Raw genomic sequence first — 19330 nt, 5'->3', positions numbered from 1 at the left:
TGTTTTCAGGTTCCTCGTGGCTTTACCCAGCAGCTCTGCATAGAGCATGATTAGGAACACGGGCCTGAGTGCAGGTGTCTGAGATGGTCTGCACTTGGCTGTGGCAAGGTATAGATTAATGGAAATGGATTAATTTAAGCTGTAAGAACAGTTAGCAAGAAGCCTGCCACGGCCATACAGCTTGTAAGCAATATAAGTCTCTGTGTTTACTTGGTCGGGTCTGAGTGGCTGTGGGACTGGCAGTTGATAGAAATTTGTCCTGACTGTGGGCCAAGCAGGAAAACTCTAGCTACAATATTGTCATCTTCTCCCATTTCTATAATGTTATCAAGGTTTATCCATGTAACAGTGTGTATCATCACTTCATTTTTATGGCTAAACATTGTCTCATTGTAGGGAAATGTCATGGTTTATAAATTATCTGTCATACATTAATGGGCATCATAGTACACAAGCCATGTAAAACTCATTTTCTTACAGGATAGGAGCGGGAGGGGTGAACACTAGTATTTATGGTGCTTTTTTTTTATAGAAAAATTCCTTTACTTGCAAATTTCCATCCACATTTAACCCAAGAGTGTTTTAAAAAATAATTAGAAAGGTAGCTATCAAAGATAACTCCTTACTGGGTAAATATATGCCTGTCAGAATGGCTAAGATCAAAAACACTGAAGACACCTTATGCTGGAGAGGATGTGGAGCTAGGGGAACTCTCCTCCACTGCTGGTGGGAATGCAAGCTTGTACAACCACTTTGGAAATCAATATGGCACTTTCTTAGAAAATTGGGAATCCATCTTCCCCAAGATCCACTCTTGGGCATATACCCAAGGAATGCTCAATCATACCACAAGAGCACTTGTTCAGCACTTGTGCATATCAGCATTTGTTTGTAATAGCCAGAACATGGAAAAAACCTAGATGCCCTTTAACTGAAGAATGGATAAACAAAATGTGGTACATATACACAATGGGATACTACTCAGCAGAGAAAAACAATGATATCATGAGGTTTGAAAGCAAATGGATGGATCTAGAAAAAATCATCCTGAGTGAGGTAACCCAGACTCAGAAAGACAAACATGGTATGTACTCACTCATAGGATACTAGATGTGGAACAAGGATGACTGGACTGCTACTCACATCACCAGGGAGGCTACCTGGAAAACAGGACACCAAGAAAGACACGGGGATCACCCAATGATGGAAAAATAGAAGAGATCTACATGAACAGCCTGGACATGAGTGGGGGTAATGAAGGGCAAGGGTCGAGGGAAAGAAGGCTTGGGGGAGCTGGAGATCCAAGCTGGATCAACGACAGAGAGGGAGAACAAGCAATAGGAGACCATGGTAAATGAAGACCACATGAGAATAGAAAGAAGCAAAGTGCTAGAGAGGCCCACAGAAATCCACAAAGATACCCCCACAACAGACTGCTGGCAATGGTCGAGAAAGAGCCCGAACTGAACTACTCTGGTGATGGGATGGGCAAACACCCTAATTGTCGTGCTAGGAACCCCTTCCAACGACTGAGGGATCTGGATGCAGAGATCCATGGCTAGGCCCCGGGTGGAGCTCAGGGAGTCCAATTAGCGAGAAAGAGGAGGGTTTATATGAGCGAGAATTGTTGAGACCAAGGTTGGATAAAGCACAGGGACAAATAGCCAAATGAATGGAAACACATAAACTAAGAACCAATGGCTGAGGGGTCCCCAACTGGATCAGGCCGTCTGAATGGGTGAGACAGTTGATTTGCTTGATCTGTTTGGGAGGCATCCAGGCAGTGGGACCGGGTCCAATGCTCATTGCATGAGTTGGACGTTTGAAACCTAGGGCCTATTCAGGGTCGCTTGGCTCCGCCTGGGAAAAGGGGACTGGACCTGCCTGGACTGAGTCTACCAGGTTGATTTCAGTCCTGGGGGGGGAGGCTTTGCCCTGGAGGAGGTGGGAAAGGGGAGGGGATGGGGGGAAAGTGAGGGGGCAGGACAAGGGAGAACAAGGGAATCCATGGCTGATATGCAGAACAGAATTGTATTGCAAAATAAAAAAAAAATTTTAAGAAATCAAAGTTCTAAACTATTCATTTCTATTAAAAAAAATTCCAACATTTAAGAAGATGAGGATTCACTCTCACCAATGTCCTTATGTGGATCCTATTGGGCAGCTTCTTTTTCTTGTTGCCGTTTCTTCCAAAGCTTGGCCATCGCCAGAAACTTGAGGTTAGGCTGGTTGGCAGCCTCCTCTGGAAAGATGTAATCATGGTATTCTTCCCAGCCGGCATCAGACCCATCTTCGGCCTGGACCTTCCTCCTCTTCTTGACCCTTTCTGGCATGAGTTTGTCTACTCTTTGCTTGTCTGATACTGTTCCAAATTCATCTTCAAAACCTCGCCAGGATTCCAGCAACACAAGTCTCTCTTCTTTCTCTTCCCGGTTTCTCATGGTTTTGTTGGCCTCTTGGTAAATCTGTCTGCATTTAGTCACACTTGCCTCTTCCCCTGAGGATAACTCAAACTGAGCCAAACTGATCCATACCTTGACATGCTGTGTTCGCTGAAGCAATTGTCGGTAAAGGTTTCGTGCTCTTTCAGTTTCTTCCTGCTCCATCTCAAAATCGATATAAGATTTCCAAAGTACCTCTGGCATGTCTAAGCTTGACTGGCTGACGGCTAATTTGTAGACGGCCCAGGCTCTATCGATGTCACCGAGGATTGTCTCTAATTCTGCAAACTTAATCCATGAGGTACAATTTTCAGGTCCAAATTCCAAGAACTTCTCATAAAGCTTGCGACATCTGTCAAATTCTCGAAGCTGTAGTTCCAGTTCTATATACCCTTTGAATAACTTGTTCTTTGGACATTTGCCTATGGAAGTCCCCAAAGCTCTTCTGGCCAGCGTCAGATTCTTGTGTCGTATTTAAAACTGGGCATAATATAACCACATTTTGGCAAATGTGAACTTTTTGTGAGGAATTAGTGCCAAAGACGCTTGATAGACCTGCCTTGTCCTCTCAGGATCCTTGGCTTCCAGCTCTTCGTAGAATGCGTAGTTGATCCAGAGATAGATGTAGCGCTTCCAATGCCTCTTCTCCTGGATGGGCGGCACGTTGGCAATGGCCCTCTCATAGACTTCCCGCACTGTGTCGGCCTCCGCCTCACTTTCCTCCAGGCGCAAGTAAGCAAACCAGGCATCGTAATTGTACGGATTAGCCTTCACTTCTTCTTCATATTGGCATCTCCGTTTGCTCACGATGCTATCTTCCACAGCCCGAAGGTCACCAAATTTAGCAAAGGCCGCGTACAGGTGTGCGTCCATATGCTCCTCTCCAAAGAACTCCACTGCTCTCTCGTAGACTTTCCGAGCATGGGCAAAATGAGCATGCTTCTCTTCGAATGGGGCATACTTGACCCAGTTCTTCACAGCGGGGTGCACGAGCAGGTGCATGTGGATTTCTGGGAGTTCATAGCTGGCCTGGTGTACATAATGAGTTCCAGGATGGCCAGAGCTGTGTATGAGACCACATCTCAGAGAAGGGGGGGCGGTAGAGGGAGAGAGGGAGAGAGGGAGAGGGAGAGAGGGAGAGAGGGAGAGGGAGAGGGAGAGAGGGAGAGGGAGAGAGGGAGAGAGAGAGAGGGAGAGAGGGAGAGGGAGAGAGGGGGAGAGGGAGAGGGAGAGGGAGAGGGAGAGAGCGCATCTTCTGACCTCCACATTGTTACAATGGCACAGAGGGGCCTACATATAGACTCACATACACACTCAATGATAATAAATCAAAGGCATATCCAGAAAACATGTGTGGTGTGTGTGTAGATGTAGAAGACAGCAAGTGCTCCCAGAGAACAGAAAAAGAAAGGGTGGTGTCAGATAATCTGGAACTGTTCCAAGAGTTTCAGGGTGCTGAAATCAAACGCTGGTCCCCAGAAAGAACAGCAAGCCCTGTTAACCTCTGAGCCATCTCTCCACGAGGATCTCTCTCTAGCTCTTTGACTGGGGTTTCATGAAGCTGAAGTGTATAAAATGCCCAAGAAGAGGGAATTTTGGGTCATTGTTCACTCTGAAAGTTCTAGGATGCAGAAGGTGTAGAAACAAGGGGGGCACTAGAATATGCGAACACCGTAAGCGTAATGAACAACTATGAAACTGTCAATGAAAGCGACTCGGTAAATTAAAAGAATACAATGCCCTCTCTTGCAAAAGGGTTTTATTGAAACCTATGGGGAAGTGTAATGCTAAGGGTGGTGGGGGAAATAATATCCAGCTCCTCAAGCCTTCCAAAGCAAGAAAAAGACAGATCACAGCTCAACAGTGAGAATGCTGTATGCCCAACACCAGTTCATAGTTCAAATAACTTACTGTTCAAGAAAGAAACATCTATCCATAAATGACAAATCTTTATGTAAGATGGACAACCAAAAGGCAGAGGCCAAACCAAGACAGAGGCATGGAGCCTGCCTCATCAAGTCCATTATGCTCCTTGTAATAGCCTCTCTCTTTATCCCCTTCCCTGTGTCTATGGTCTCTCAGACACTGATTGTGCTGGGATGAAATCCCTGCCATTTTCCAGTCTCTCTTCCTGTCTGAGGTTGGGTCTGCACTGTTGACCTTCATTAGAAAATGAGCCCCTGCTTCTCCATGTCAAAGCTTCACTCCCTCTAATCTGAACTAATGGAGCAGTCTTGTTTCCCAAGTACATCCAACATCCCTTGAGGACACGTGTTCTGTGTCTCCAATGAGTCCCTTGAATCCCGGCTTTCATTTTTCAGAGCCCAGCCGTGACCTCTCCTTATTGATTGCAAACAAGAGCATGGTTTGAACTTGAGGTTGTCGACACAGAATCCATGAAAATCCACACACCTCTTACCAACAAGGTAGATCAACTTGGGCTGCCTTATAGCCTCGAGTGTTTCCATGAGCTTAGAACAATGTGGCAGGTCTGTCTGGCAGGACGTCACCAATGTTATCATAGATCTCCTCAGAGGCAGGGTACATCTCTAGGGTCTGATGTCTCAGGTCAGAAGTGTGCTGCCGCAGCTTCTTCCGATTTCACAGGACAGGAAGTTCTTCACACATTTGACCTAGGAGCCTTCGCAGGAAGGAGGAGGACACTGATTTGGAAGTGTCTGTGATCATAGATCCCTTCAAGTCTAAGCTCAGCAGTGGAGCTGTCAGTCTTTCTTTCTGTCTTCCCAGAGTGAATGGCTTAAATGTAAAAGAATGACACCCTCTCGACCTGTATCCCCCCTCTTCTGGGATGATGCACCGCAGGTTGGGTCTCGCTAATGACATCTGGAGAGCAGACAGACACCATCCTGTCTTCCATCCCGTATGTTGCAGAAATTGTGGTGGGCATCCCAGAAATGGAGCACTCACTTGTAGTGTCCAGTTCTTGTGGCTTCAACAGAAAGATTCCGGTGTCTGGAACTAAGTTTATAATCTGATTTGACCCCTGCCTTAGTTAGGGTTTCTCTTGCTGCAACAAAACACCATGACCAAAGAGCAAGTTGGGGAGGAGAAAGGTTTATTTGACTTACACTTCAGCGTTAAGGTTCATCACTGAAGGAAGTCAGCACAGGAAATCAAAACAGGGCAGCCTGATGACTGGCTTGCTTCACTGGGCTTGCTCAGCCTACCTTCATATAGAATTCAGGACCAGTAGCCCAGGGATGGCACCATCCACCGTTGGGCTGAGCCCTCCCCCACTGATCACTAATTGAGAAAATGCCTTTCAGCTGGATCCCATTGGAAGCATTTCCTCAACTGAGGCTCCTTCCTCTGATGACTCTAACTTGTGTCAAGTTGACACACCAAACCAGCCTGTACAAGCCCACATCTCAAATTCCCTTCGTTCCATTTTTTGAACCCAGTCTGTTTCCATTTCTAGTGACTGGGGAAAGAAGAACAGCCTCATCATATATTGACTGCATCTGTTTGTTATGCCTAGATTCCAGGGTCCCCCAAAGAACACCAGGGAGTCCGAAGCCATAAGCCAAAGCAGAGAGCCTGTTTTCACGCAAGCTGTAGATGGACCCTCCTTGTGTACGATACAGTGGTACTAGCAGAGAGCGCCAATCTGGGCAGGACCACATTTTGTTTTGTTTTGTTTTGATCATATTAGAGGTTGGGGGTGATTTGATTTCCAAGGTTCAGGACCCTAATTGTCTGACAGTTGTCTAGGGGTTTAGGTATGTGCTGGGCATGTTTGGACCATCAGGTATTTATTTCCCCTTAGTTGTTGGTCCTCCCTAGGTGGGTGGGGTCAGCTTATTGCTTTTTCTGGGGACTGGGTAGTACCTGCCAGCAAGCCTATCATGGCAGCTGTGTCTGGGCCTCTAAGCATGTGTTCAAGCTTCAGGATGTCTCAAGGACAAATCCTGCAGCTCGCCTTCCGACGAGTCACGTGCGGACTTGCCCAAGCTTGGGCAAGTGTGAACCAAAAGGATGAGACTAGATCTCAGCCAATTAAAGGTTACTAGTGTAACAGCTGCTTGCTTAACCAATTATGTATGAGATGATCTAACTATCCCTGAAACTCCCTTCAAAGGAGGTGCTTCAAAGGAGCCTGCACACTCTACTCAGGGTCGACCTCACATGCATGCTGGAATATTCATTAATACACGGTCTCGGCTTTTAGGTACCATTCGAGTCTGGGGTCCTAAAGACCATTTTGCCTTGCAAAGTTCAGTGGTCACCTTCCTATCGGTCCTACATGTCCAGTCCACACAACATTTTTTTTTTAAGCAGTCCAGGCAAGAACAGTTTCTTGCCCAAATGGCTATTTTGGCCAAGAAGAAGACAAACTCCACATGGAGCGTCTTTGACGCCCATCCTCTCTTTGAAGTAAATTGGTGCTGACAGGAGCAGACATCTCACTGTCCAGAAAGTCCAAGTTTTTCAAACATTTTAAATGCCGTATTCTGTAGGTCTTTGAAGTGTTTGAAGGTTACCCACCTGATTGAATTATGTCTATGTATACCCAGAAAACTTAACATGCCTACAAGTTTGACTGTCATAGAAGACTAATTATTCATCTATAGTTCTCAATTATCCATGACAATTTCAATGAGTTACGTAAACTTAATACCTTGAAAGAGAGCAGAAATATACATACAGTATAGCAAAATTAACTTTACATGTGTATCAATAAAATAAAAATCTACAGCAGTGGAAAATATTTTACACTAGTTGTTGCTCTTTAAAAGCAGATTCATTAATCTGCCCTTTCATCCAATCATATCTATATCCTATATTTCCATATCATATCCTCCTTTCTTTCATTTTTAATTTTTCCCTTTTCTGTTGAATGAAACAGGAATATTTTAACTTGTTTATTGCTTGTATATAGTGCATATAGTTATTGTATTTATTGTATGTAGTTTTTCTTCTATTAGTTTTACCTTTTTAAATTATTTTTTTTTATTTTCATTAGACAAAACAGGGGAAATGTGGTGATACCCTGTTTGTGCTGAAATGTGGCGATGTTTTATTTGTACGTTAATAAATAAGGCATGCCTGGAGATCAAGGGAAGAAAGGCCAGATATTTTTAAGTAAACACAGAAGTCAAGCAGTGGTAGCACACGCCCTTAATCCGACCACATGTCAGGCAGAGTCTCTGTGGGTTCAAGGACACACTAGGGAACGGTCAAGTGTAGTGAGACACGCCTTTAATCCCAGTACCAACCCTAGAGCCCTGGAGGTCTGTGCAGACAGGCGGTGACAAGGAAGTGAGGTAGCTGGGCTAAGAGCCAATGAGAGGGCAGAACAGCAAGGCAATCAAAACCTAGGCAATAAAAACCTAGGTAGACAGGAAGTCAGGGCATTTTGGAAGGTGCAGAGCTGATGAGGTAAGGTAGCTGGTGGCTCCCAGTATTTCCCTGATCTCTAAGGCTCTCACCCCTACATTCGGCTGTGTGTTTCTTAATAAGACCGTGTAGAAATTCGTTTACAGGGCCAGGTGTGACTCTAAGGTCCTGGACAGCGTCTTCTCTGGTTCCTCTGAAGCTTTTATAACCCGTTACTACTCACCAGGCTGGTCTCAAACTCACAGATCCTCCTGCCTCTGCCTCCCGAGTGCTGGGATTAAAGGCGTGTGCCTCTGTTGGGGGATCTAGTTTGTCCCAGGCCGGCTCTCTGGTGTGGGCTGGTTTTTGAAGCCCACTTCTGAGGTCCAGGTGTGTGTGTGTGTGTGTCTGTGTCGGGGTTACTCCGGTTCAGCGTCCGCAGACATGGCGTCCTCTACAGCGGCCGGGAAACAGAGGATTCCCAAAGTGGCCAAGGTGAAAAACAAAGCGCCAGCTGAGGTACAGCTAACTGCAGAGCAGCTCTTAAGAGAGGCTAAAGAGAGAGAACTCGAGCTCCTTCCACCCCCGCCTCAGCAGAGGATCACAGATGAAGAGGAGCTCAATGATTACAAACTTGGGAAGAGGAAGACTTTTGAAGATAAGATCAGAAAAAATAGGACTGTGATCAGTAATTGGATCAAATACGCTCAGTGGGAAGAAAGTGTAAAGGAAATCCAAAGGGCTCGGTCCATATACGAGCGTGCCTTGGATGTAGACTATCGGAATGTTACACTCTGGCTGAAATATGCCGAGATGGAAATGAAGAACCGCCAGGTCAACCACGCCCGAAATATCTGGGACCGAGCCCTGACAGCTCTGCCCCGAGTCAGTCAGTTCTGGTACAAGTCCGCGTACATGGAGGAGATGTTGGGCAATGTTGCCGGTGCCCGTCAAGTGTTTGAGCGCTGGATGGAATGGCGGCCTGAGGAGCAGGCCTGGCACTCCTACATCAACTTCGAGCTGAGACACAAAGAGGTGGAGCGGGCCCGAACCCTTTACGAACGCTTTGTGCTCGTGCACCCTGCTGTGAAGAACTGGGTCAAGTATGCCCGATTCGAAGAGAAGCATGCTCATTTTGCCCATGCTCGGAAAGTCTACGAGAGAGCAGTGGAGTTCTTTGGAGAGGAGCATATGGACGCACACCTGTAAGTGGCCTTTGCTAAATTTGAGGAAAATCAGAAAGAATTGGAAAGGGTACGAGTTATCTACAAATATGCCCTGCATAGAATTTCAAAACAAGGGGCGCAAGAACTCTTGAAAAACTATACCATCTTTGAGAAGAAGTTTGGTGACCGTCGGGCTGTGGAAGATAGCATCGTGAGCAAACGGAGATGCCAATATGAAGAAGAAGTGAAGGCTAATCCGTACAATTACGATGCCTGGTTTGATTACTTGCGCCTGGAGGAAAGCGAGGCGGAAGCCGACACAGTGCGGGAAGTCTATGAGAGGGCCATTGCCAACGTGCCGCCCATCCAGGAGAAGAGGCATTGGAAGCGCTACATCTATCTCTGGATCAACTACGCGTTCTACGAAGAGCTGGAAGCCAAGGATCCTGAGAGGACAAGGCAGGTCTATCAAGCGTCTTTGGCACTAATTCCTCACAAAAAGTTCACATTTGCCAAAATGTGGTTATATTATGCCCAGTTTGAAATACGACACAAAAATCTGACGCTGGCCAGAAGAGCTTTGGGGACTTCCATAGGCAAATGTCCAAAGAACAAGTTATTCAAAGGGTATATAGAACTGGAACTACAGCTTCGAGAATTTGACAGATGCCGCAAGCTTTATGAGAAGTTCTTGGAATTTGGACCTGAAAATTGTACCTCATGGATTAAGTTTGCAGAATTAGAGACCATCCTCGGTGACATCGATAGAGCCCGGGCCGTCTACGAATTAGCCGTCAGCCAGTCAAGCTTAGACATGCCAGAGGTACTTTGGAAATCATACATCGATTTTGAGATGGAGCAGGAAGACACTGAAAGAGCACGAAACCTTTACCGACAATTGCTTCAGCGAACACAGCATGTCAAGGTATGGATCAGTTTGGCTCAGTTTGAGTTATCCTCAGGGGAAGAGGCAAGTGTGACTAAATGCAGACAGATTTACCAAGAGGCCAACAAAACCATGAGAAACCGGGAAGAGAAAGAAGAGAGACTTGTGTTGCTGGAATCCTGGCGAGGTTTTGAAGATGAATTTGGAACAGTATCAGACAAGCAAGGAGTAGACAAACTCATGCCAGAAAGGGTCAAGAAGAGGAGGAAGGTCCAGGCCGAAGATGGGTCTGATGCCGGCTGGGAAGAATACCATGATTACATCTTTCCAGAGGAGGCTGCCAACCAGCCTAACCTCAAGTTTCTGGCAATGGCCAAGCTTTGGAAGAAACGGCAACAAGAAAAAGAAGCTGCCCAATAGGATCCACGTAAGGACATTGGTGAGAGTGAATCCTCATCCTTTTAAATGTTGGAATTATTTTTAATAGAAATGAATAGTTTAGAACTTTGATTTCTGAACTTTTTTTTATATATTTACACAGTAAGGAGTGATCTTTGATAGCTACCTTTCTAATTATTTTTTTAAACACTCTTGGGTTCAATGTCCATAGAACACCATAGATTCTTGTGTTCACCCCTCCTGCTCCTACCCTATATGAAAATGAGTTTTACACGGCCTGTGTACTCACATGCCCATCAGTGTATGACAGATAATTTATAAGCCCTGACATTCCCCTACAATGAGACCATGTTTAGACATAAAAGTGAAGTGATGATACACACTGGTACATGGATAAACTCTGAAAACATTATAGAAAGCGAGAGAAACAGATTGACCAAGTTGTGCACTGTGATTCCGGGTACAGTAACTGTCCAGAACAGGCAGATCCCAAGAGAGTGGATTATGCTTGTCAGGCCTGGGGAGAGAGGGGAGAGGGAATGAGTGCTTCTAGGAAGATCCCTTTGCTTCTAGGAAGATCCCTTTTCCGGAAGATGATGATATTCTACAACTATCGTGAATGTACAAAATGTTACTGACTGTTTGTGTTTAAAATGCTATGTGGTTATTTTGTATTTAAAAAATAAATTTTATCATATTAATACAATGGCCTGTGTAGTCTATGCTCACTCCTTTGGCTTCTGTGGATTTTCCAGACACTGGGTTTGTTTCCTTCTTTTTTGACTTTTGATTTTAGGTTTGACCATGGAGCCCTGGCTAAGGTTGAATTCTAGATCCTCCTAGCTGAGGAGTGTTGGTGGTGCTCTCCTAAGTCTAGCTCCACCCAGACATTCTGATGCATGTTCCCCCAGTCAGCTCCTGTAGTTCCCACACTGTCTGAGATTAGAGAGGAGCTCCCAGCATTCAGACGATTCTTATTCAGTACTTCAGACACCAGCTTGGCTTCCGTCTTGGGATCTTTCTTTCCATCCTTTCTTTGGATACCATTCCATGGTGCTAAGGACGGCATCAAGGGCTTCCGATGTGCTTGGCAGGAGCTCTTCTGCCATGTGTGGTAGTGCACACCGTTAATGCCAGCACCCAGGAGGCACAGTACCTAGAGGTCCTGTGGTCGAGGTCATTCTAGTCTAAATAAAGGGTATCACGTCAATCACACACACACACACACACACACACATACACACACACACACACAAAACATGAGAACTTCCACTTCCTCAGAGAGACAGCCACAAAGCTCACTTTTACTCCTTAGCATCCTTCACCCTGAGATACAGATTGGACTTTCTTCCCATGCCTGTGGGAAGAGGTAAAGGTTCCTTTAGCCATTGCTGCATGCCCCAGGAGCAGTCCCACACACCTGGAAGCCCTCTTCCAGAGAGGCTCAGCATTGATCCAAGATTCTCTAGCTGGAATTCTCCTATTCCAGAAGCTGCTGTCCTGCCCTTTGACACCCTTCTCACTAAAGCTCAAACTTGCCTGGACCTCCCAATTTTGTCCCAGCTGGCCTGGAGTACCTGATCCGGTAGGCTTCACCTTACAAGCCTACACAATCATACTCATCTCAAATCCAAAGGTCAACATTGCTTTTATTTCCAGTTTTCCGTATCTCACCCAAACAAATAGTTAATAGTTTTCATCTAGAGAATATAAAGGAATGTTTATTGTGTCACCTGGGCTGGTCTTAGCCCTGGATATTAGCAGAGGATGGACTAGGTTCCTTAGGGGTCACTGAATCACCATCTATGGACCAGATGGCAGGGCACTGAATCCAGCAAGTGAGTGCAGCCTCCATCACTGTAGAGGGCTTCAGTGACTCCTCTGAGACTCTGACTCTTAAGGACCATTTGAGTCACAGGTCCTCTAATCAACCACTGCCTTCCAGTCCCTGGGAGGAGGGATCAGTTTTCTCAATCCCCACCATGCTCATCCACATGGAGTTCAAGATGGTCCATGGAACGGATAGCATCAAATGTGCCATCATTAAGCGATGAATGTTAGGGATCTAGTAAATGCAGGAGTATGTTGATGACCCACTCCATGAGCTGGGACTGAGTATTACTGACATGTGGCCACAGCATGCAGAGTGTTGCCTGGGAAAGGCTTCATTTCCTCTTGGGCTTAGACAGACAGTCAGGTTGTGGAACATTGTGGTGGCTCAATGCATGCGAGTTTGCTACATCAACTGAAAGACCTTAGTGTGATGCCCAGAATCTCCTGTGGAAAAAGAAACTGACCATTGAAAGTCATCCTCTGAAGGCAGGCATGGTAGCAAGTGTCTTTAATCCCAGCACACCGGAGGCAGGGGCATGTGGATTTCTGGGAGTTCGTAGCTGGCCTGGTGTATATAATGAGTTCCAGGATGGCCAGAGCTGTGTATGAGACCACATCTGGGTGTCGGGGGGTAGAGAGACAGAGGGAGAGAGAGAGAGAGAGAGAGAGAGAGAGAGAGAGAGAGAGAGAGAGAGAGAGAGAGAGAGAGCATCTTCTGACCTCCACATTGTTACAATGGCACAGAGGGGCCTACATATAGACTCACATACACACTCAATGATAATAAATCAAAGGCATATCCAGAAAACATGTGTGGTGTGTGTGTAGATGTAGAAGACAGCAAGTGCTCCCAGAGAACAGAAAAAGAAAGGGTGGTGTCAGATAATCTGGAACTGTTCCAAGAGTTTCAGGGTGCTGAAATCAAACGCTGGTCCCCAGAAAGAACAGCAAGCCCTGTTAACCTCTGAGCCATCTCTCCAAGAGGATCTCTCTCTAGCTCTTTGACTGGGGTTTCATGAAGCTGAAGTGTATAAAATGCCCAAGAAGAGGGAATTTTGGGTCATTGTTCACTCTGAAAGTTCTAGGATGCAGAAGGTGTAGAAACAAGGGGGGCACTAGAATATGCCAACACGGTAAGCGTAATGAACAACTATGAAACTGTCAATGAAAGCGACTCGGTAAATTAAAAGAATACAATGCCCTCTCTTGCAAAAGGGTTTTATTGAAACCTATGGGAAAGTGTAATGCTAAGGGTGGTGGGGGAAATAATATCCCGCTCCTCAAGCCTTCCAAAGCAAGAAAAAGACAGATCACAGCTCAACAGTGAGAATGCTGTATGCCCGACACCAGTTCATAGTTCAAATAACTTACTGTTCAAGAAAGAAACATCTATCCATAAATTACAAATCTTTATGTAAGATGGGCAACCAAAAGGCAGAGGCCAAACCAAGACAGAGGCATGGAGCCTGCCTCATCAAGTCCATTATGCTCCTTGTAATAGCCTCTCTCTTTATCCCCTTCCCTGTGTCTATGGTCTCTCAGACACTGATTGTGCTGGGATGAAATCCCTGCCATTTTCCAGTCTCTCTTCCTGTCTGAGGTTGGGTCTGCACTGTTGACCTTCATTAGAAAATGAGCCCCTGCTTCTCCATGTCAAAGCTTCACTCCCTCTAATCTGAACTAATGGAGCAGTCTTGTTTCCCAAGTACATCCAACATCCCTTGAGGACACGTGTTCTGTGTCTCCAATGAGTCCCTTGAATCCCGGCTTTCATTTTTCAGAGCCCAGCCATGACCTCTCCTTATTGATTGCAAACAAGAGCATGGTTTGAACTTGAGGTTGTCGACACAGAATCCATGAAAATCCAGACACCTCTTACCAACAAGGTAGATCAACTTGGGCTGCCTTATAGCCTCGAGTGTTTCCATGAGCTTAGAACAATGTGGCAGGTCTGTCTGGCAGGACGTCACCAATGTTATCATAGATCTCCTCAGAGGCAGGGTACATCTCTAGGGTCTGATGTCTCAGGTCAGAAGTGTGCTGCCGCAGCTTCTTCCGATTTCACAGGACAGGAAGTTCTTCACAAATTTGACCTAGGAGCCTTCGCAGGAAGGAGGAGGACACTGATTTGGAAGTGTCTGTGATCATAGATCCCTTCAAGTCTAAGCTCAGCAGTGGAGCTGTCAGTCTTTCTTTCTGTCTTCCCAGAGTGAATGGCTTAAATGTAAAATAATGACACCCTCTCGACCTGTATCCCCCTCTTCTGGGATGATGCACCGCAGGTTGGGTCTCGCTAATGACATCTGGAGAGCAGACAGACACCATCCTGTCTTCCATCCCGTATGTTGCAGAAATTGTGGTGGGCATCCCAGAAATGGAGCACTCACTTGTAGTGTCCAGTTCTTGTGGCTTCAACAGAAAGATTCCGGTGTCTGGAACTAAGTTTATAATCTGATTTGACCCCTGCCTTAGTTAGGGTTTCTCTTGCTGCAACAAAACACCATGACCAAAGAGCAAGTTGGGGAGGAGAAAGGTTTATTTGACTTACACTTCAGCGTTAAGGTTCATCACTGAAGGAAGTCAGCACAGGAAATCAAAACAGGGCAGCCTGATGACTGGCTTGCTTCACTGGGCTTGCTCAGCCTACCTTCATATAGAATTCAGGACCAGTAGCCCAGGGATGGCACCATCCACCGTTGGGCTGAGCCCTCCCCCACTGATCACTAATTGAGAAAATGCCTTTCAGCTGGATCCCATTGGAAGCATTTCCTCAACTGAGGCTCCTTCCTCTGATGACTCTAACTTGTGTCAAGTTGACACACCAAACCAGCCTGTACAAGCCCACATCTCAAATTCCCTTCGTTCCATTTTTTGAACCCAGTCTGTTTCCATTTCTAGTGACTGGGGAAAGAAGAACAGCCTCATCATATATTGACTGCATCTGTTTGTTATGCCTAGATTCCAGGGTCCCCCAAAGAACACCAGGGAGTCCGAATCCATAAGCCAAAGCAGAGAGCCTGTTTTCACGCAAGCTGTAGATGGACCCTCCTTGTGTACGATACAGTGGTACTAGCAGAGAGCGCCAATCTGGGCAGGACCACATTTTGTTTTGTTTTGTTTTGATCATATTAGAGGTTGGGGGTGATTTGATTTCCAAGGTTCAGGACCCTAATTGTCTGACAGTTGTCTAGGGGTTTAGGTATGTGCTGGGCATGTTTGGACCATCAGGTATTTATTTCCCCTTAGTTGTTGGTCCTCCCTAGGTGGGTGGGGTCAGCTTATTGCTTTTTCTGGGGACTGGGTAGTACCTGCCAGCAAGCCTATCATGGCAGCTGTGTCTGGGCCTCTAAGCATGTGTTCAAGCTTCAGGATGTCTCAAGGACAAATCCTGCAGCTCGCCTTCCGACGAGTCACGTGCGGACTTGCCCAAGCTTGGGCAAGTGTGAACCAAAAGGATGAGACTAGATCTCAGCCAATTAAAGGTTACTAGTGTAACAGCTGCTTGCTTAACCAATTATGTATGAGATGATCTAACTATCCCTGAAACTCCCTTCAAAGGAGGTGCTTCAAAGGAGCCTGCACACTCTACTCAGGGTCGACCTCACATGCATGCTGGAATATTCATTAATACACGGTCTCGGCTTTTAGGTACCATTCGAGTCTGGGGTCCTAAAGACCATTTTGCCTTGCAAAGTTCAGTGGTCACCTTCCTATCGGTCCTACATGTCCAGTCCACACAACATTTTTTTTTTAAGCAGTCCAGGCAAGAACAGTTTCTTGCCCAAATGGCTATTTTGGCCAAGAAGAAGACAAACTCCACATGGAGCGTCTTTGACGCCCATCCTCTCTTTGAAGTAAATTGGTGCTGACAGGAGCAGACATCTCACTGTCCAGAAAGTCCAAGTTTTTCAAACATTTTAAATGCCGTATTCTGTAGGTCTTTGAAGTGTTTGAAGGTTACCCACCTGATTGAATTATGTCTATGTATACCCAGAAAACTTAACATGCCTACAAGTTTGACTGTCATAGAAGACTAATTATTCATCTATAGTTCTCAATTATCCATGACAATTTCAATGAGTTACGTAAACTTAATACCTTGAAAGAGAGCAGAAATATACATACAGTATAGCAAAATTAACTTTACATGTGTATCAATAAAATAAAAATCTACAGCAGTGGAAAATATTTTACACTAGTTGTTGCTCTTTAAAAGCAGATTCATTAATCTGCCCTTTCATCCAATCATATCTATATCCTATATTTCCATATCATATCCTCCTTTCTTTCATTTTTAATTTTTCCCTTTTCTGTTGAATGAAACAGGAATATTTTAACTTGTTTATTGCTTGTATATAGTGCATATAGTTATTGTATTTATTGTATGTAGTTTTTCTTCTATTAGTTTTACCTTTTTAAATTATTTTTTTTTATTTTCATTAGACAAAACAGGGGAAATGTGGTGATACCCTGTTTGTGCTGAAATGTGGCGATGTTTTATTTGTACGTTAATAAATAAGGCATGCCTGGAGATCAAGGGAAGAAAGGCCAGATATTTTTAAGTAAACACAGAAGTCAAGCAGTGGTAGCACACGCCCTTAATCCGACCACATGTCAGGCAGAGTCTCTGTGGGTTCAAGGACACACTAGGGAACGGTCAAGTGTAGTGAGACACGCCTTTAATCCCAGTACCAACCCTAGAGCCCTGGAGGTCTGTGCAGACAGGCGGTGACAAGGAAGTGAGGTAGCTGGGCTAAGAGCCAATGAGAGGGCAGAACAGCAAGGCAATCAAAACCTAGGCAATAAAAACCTAGGTAGACAGGAAGTCAGGGCATTTTGGAAGGTGCAGAGCTGATGAGGTAAGGTAGCTGGTGGCTCCCAGTATTTCCCTGATCTCTAAGGCTCTCACCCCTACATTCGGCTGTGTGTTTCTTAATAAGACCGTGTAGAAATTCGTTTACAGGGCCAGGTGTGACTCTAAGGTCCTGGACAGCGTCTTCTCTGGTTCCTCTGAAGCTTTTATAACCCGTTACTACTCACCAGGCTGGTCTCAAACTCACAGATCCTCCTGCCTCTGCCTCCCGAGTGCTGGGATTAAAGGCGTGTGCCTCTGTTGGGGGATCTAGTTTGTCCCAGGCCGGCTCTCTGGTGTGGGCTGGTTTTTGAAGCCCACTTCTGAGGTCCAGGTGTGTGTGTGTGTGTGTCTGTGTCGGGGTTACTCCGGTTCAGCGTCCGCAGACATGGCGTCCTCTACAGCGGCCGGGAAACAGAGGATTCCCAAAGTGGCCAAGGTGAAAAACAAAGCGCCAGCTGAGGTACAGCTAACTGCAGAGCAGCTCTTAAGAGAGGCTAAAGAGAGAGAACTCGAGCTCCTTCCACCCCCGCCTCAGCAGAGGATCACAGATGAAGAGGAGCTCAATGATTACAAACTTGGGAAGAGGAAGACTTTTGAAGATAAGATCAGAAAAAATAGGACTGTGATCAGTAATTGGATCAAATACGCTCAGTGGGAAGAAAGTGTAAAGGAAATCCAAAGGGCTCGGTCCATATACGAGCGTGCCTTGGATGTAGACTATCGGAATGTTACACTCTGGCTGAAATATGCCGAGATGGAAATGAAGAACCGCCAGGTCAACCACGCCCGAAATATCTGGGACCGAGCCCTGACAGCTCTGCCCCGAGTCAGTCAGTTCTGGTACAAGTCCGCGTACATGGAGGAGATGTTGGGCAATGTTGCCGGTGCCCGTCAAGTGTTTGAGCGCTGGATGGAATGGCGGCCTGAGGAGCAGGCCTGGCACTCGTACATCAACTTCGAGCTGAGACACAAAGAGGTGGAGCGGGCCCGAACCCTTTACGAACGCTTTGTGCTCGTGCACCCTGCTGTGAAGAACTGGGTCAAGTATGCCCGATTCGAAGAGAAGCATGCTCATTTTGCCCATGCTCGGAAAGTCTACGAGAGAGCAGTGGAGTTCTTTGGAGAGGAGCATATGGACGCACACCTGTACGCGGCCTTTGCTAAATTTGAGGAAAATCAGAAAGAATTGGAAAGGGTACGAGTTATCTACAAATATGCCCTGCATAGAATTTCAAAACAAGGGGCGCAAGAACTCTTGAAAAACTATACCATCTTTGAGAAGAAGTTTGGTGACCGTCGGGCTGTGGAAGATAGCATCGTGAGCAAACGGAGATGCCAATATGAAGAAGAAGTGAAGGCTAATCCGTACAATTACGATGCCTGGTTTGATTACTTGCGCCTGGAGGAAAGCGAGGCGGAAGCCGACACAGTGCGGGAAGTCTATGAGAGGGCCATTGCCAACGTGCCGCCCATCCAGGAGAAGAGGCATTGGAAGCGCTACATCTATCTCTGGATCAACTACGCGTTCTACGAAGAGCTGGAAGCCAAGGATCCTGAGAGGACAAGGCAGGTCTATCAAGCGTCTTTGGCACTAATTCCTCACAAAAAGTTCACATTTGCCAAAATGTGGTTATATTATGCCCAGTTTGAAATACGACACAAAAATCTGACGCTGGCCAGAAGAGCTTTGGGGACTTCCATAGGCAAATGTCCAAAGAACAAGTTATTCAAAGGGTATATAGAACTGGAACTACAGCTTCGAGAATTTGACAGATGCCGCAAGCTTTATGAGAAGTTCTTGGAATTTGGACCTGAAAATTGTACCTCATGGATTAAGTTTGCAGAATTAGAGACCATCCTCGGTGACATCGATAGAGCCCGGGCCGTCTACGAATTAGCCGTCAGCCAGTCAAGCTTAGACATGCCAGAGGTACTTTGGAAATCATACATCGATTTTGAGATGGAGCAGGAAGACACTGAAAGAGCACGAAACCTTTACCGACAATTGCTTCAGCGAACACAGCATGTCAAGGTATGGATCAGTTTGGCTCAGTTTGAGTTATCCTCAGGGGAAGAGGCAAGTGTGACTAAATGCAGACAGATTTACCAAGAGGCCAACAAAACCATGAGAAACCGGGAAGAGAAAGAAGAGAGACTTGTGTTGCTGGAATCCTGGCGAGGTTTTGAAGATGAATTTGGAACAGTATCAGACAAGCAAGGAGTAGACAAACTCATGCCAGAAAGGGTCAAGAAGAGGAGGAAGGTCCAGGCCGAAGATGGGTCTGATGCCGGCTGGGAAGAATACCATGATTACATCTTTCCAGAGGAGGCTGCCAACCAGCCTAACCTCAAGTTTCTGGCAATGGCCAAGCTTTGGAAGAAACGGCAACAAGAAAAAGAAGCTGCCCAATAG

The 19330-nt window shown here is 45.9% G+C and overlaps 2 protein-coding genes and 1 pseudogene across 2 annotated transcripts; 2 read left to right on the top strand and 1 right to left on the bottom strand.

The window, feature by feature from the left end:
* Positions 1–2108: 2108 nt before the first annotated feature.
* On the bottom strand, positions 2109–3443 carry LOC131904941 (crooked neck-like protein 1; annotated as a pseudogene).
* Positions 3444–8219: 4776 nt separating this feature from the next.
* On the top strand, positions 8220–10295 carry LOC131904321 (crooked neck-like protein 1). The gene is given in 1 exon segment (XM_059255417.1): positions 8220–10295. A coding segment is annotated over 1 exon segment (2073 nt). The 5' UTR covers positions 8220–8222.
* A 7007-nt stretch (positions 10296–17302) lies between these two features.
* Positions 17303–19330, top strand: LOC131904317 (crooked neck-like protein 1). The gene has a single exon (XM_059255413.1). It carries the CDS (start codon positions 17303–17305, stop codon positions 19328–19330), a length of 2028 nt encoding a protein of 675 aa, XP_059111396.1.

Source organism: Peromyscus eremicus, chromosome 2 (assembly GCF_949786415.1).
Source record: "Peromyscus eremicus chromosome 2, PerEre_H2_v1, whole genome shotgun sequence".
Taxonomy (NCBI): Eukaryota; Metazoa; Chordata; class Mammalia; order Rodentia; family Cricetidae; genus Peromyscus; species Peromyscus eremicus.
The sequence above is the reverse complement of the archived record's forward strand: the minus strand, read 5'-3'. Positions and strand labels throughout refer to the sequence as shown.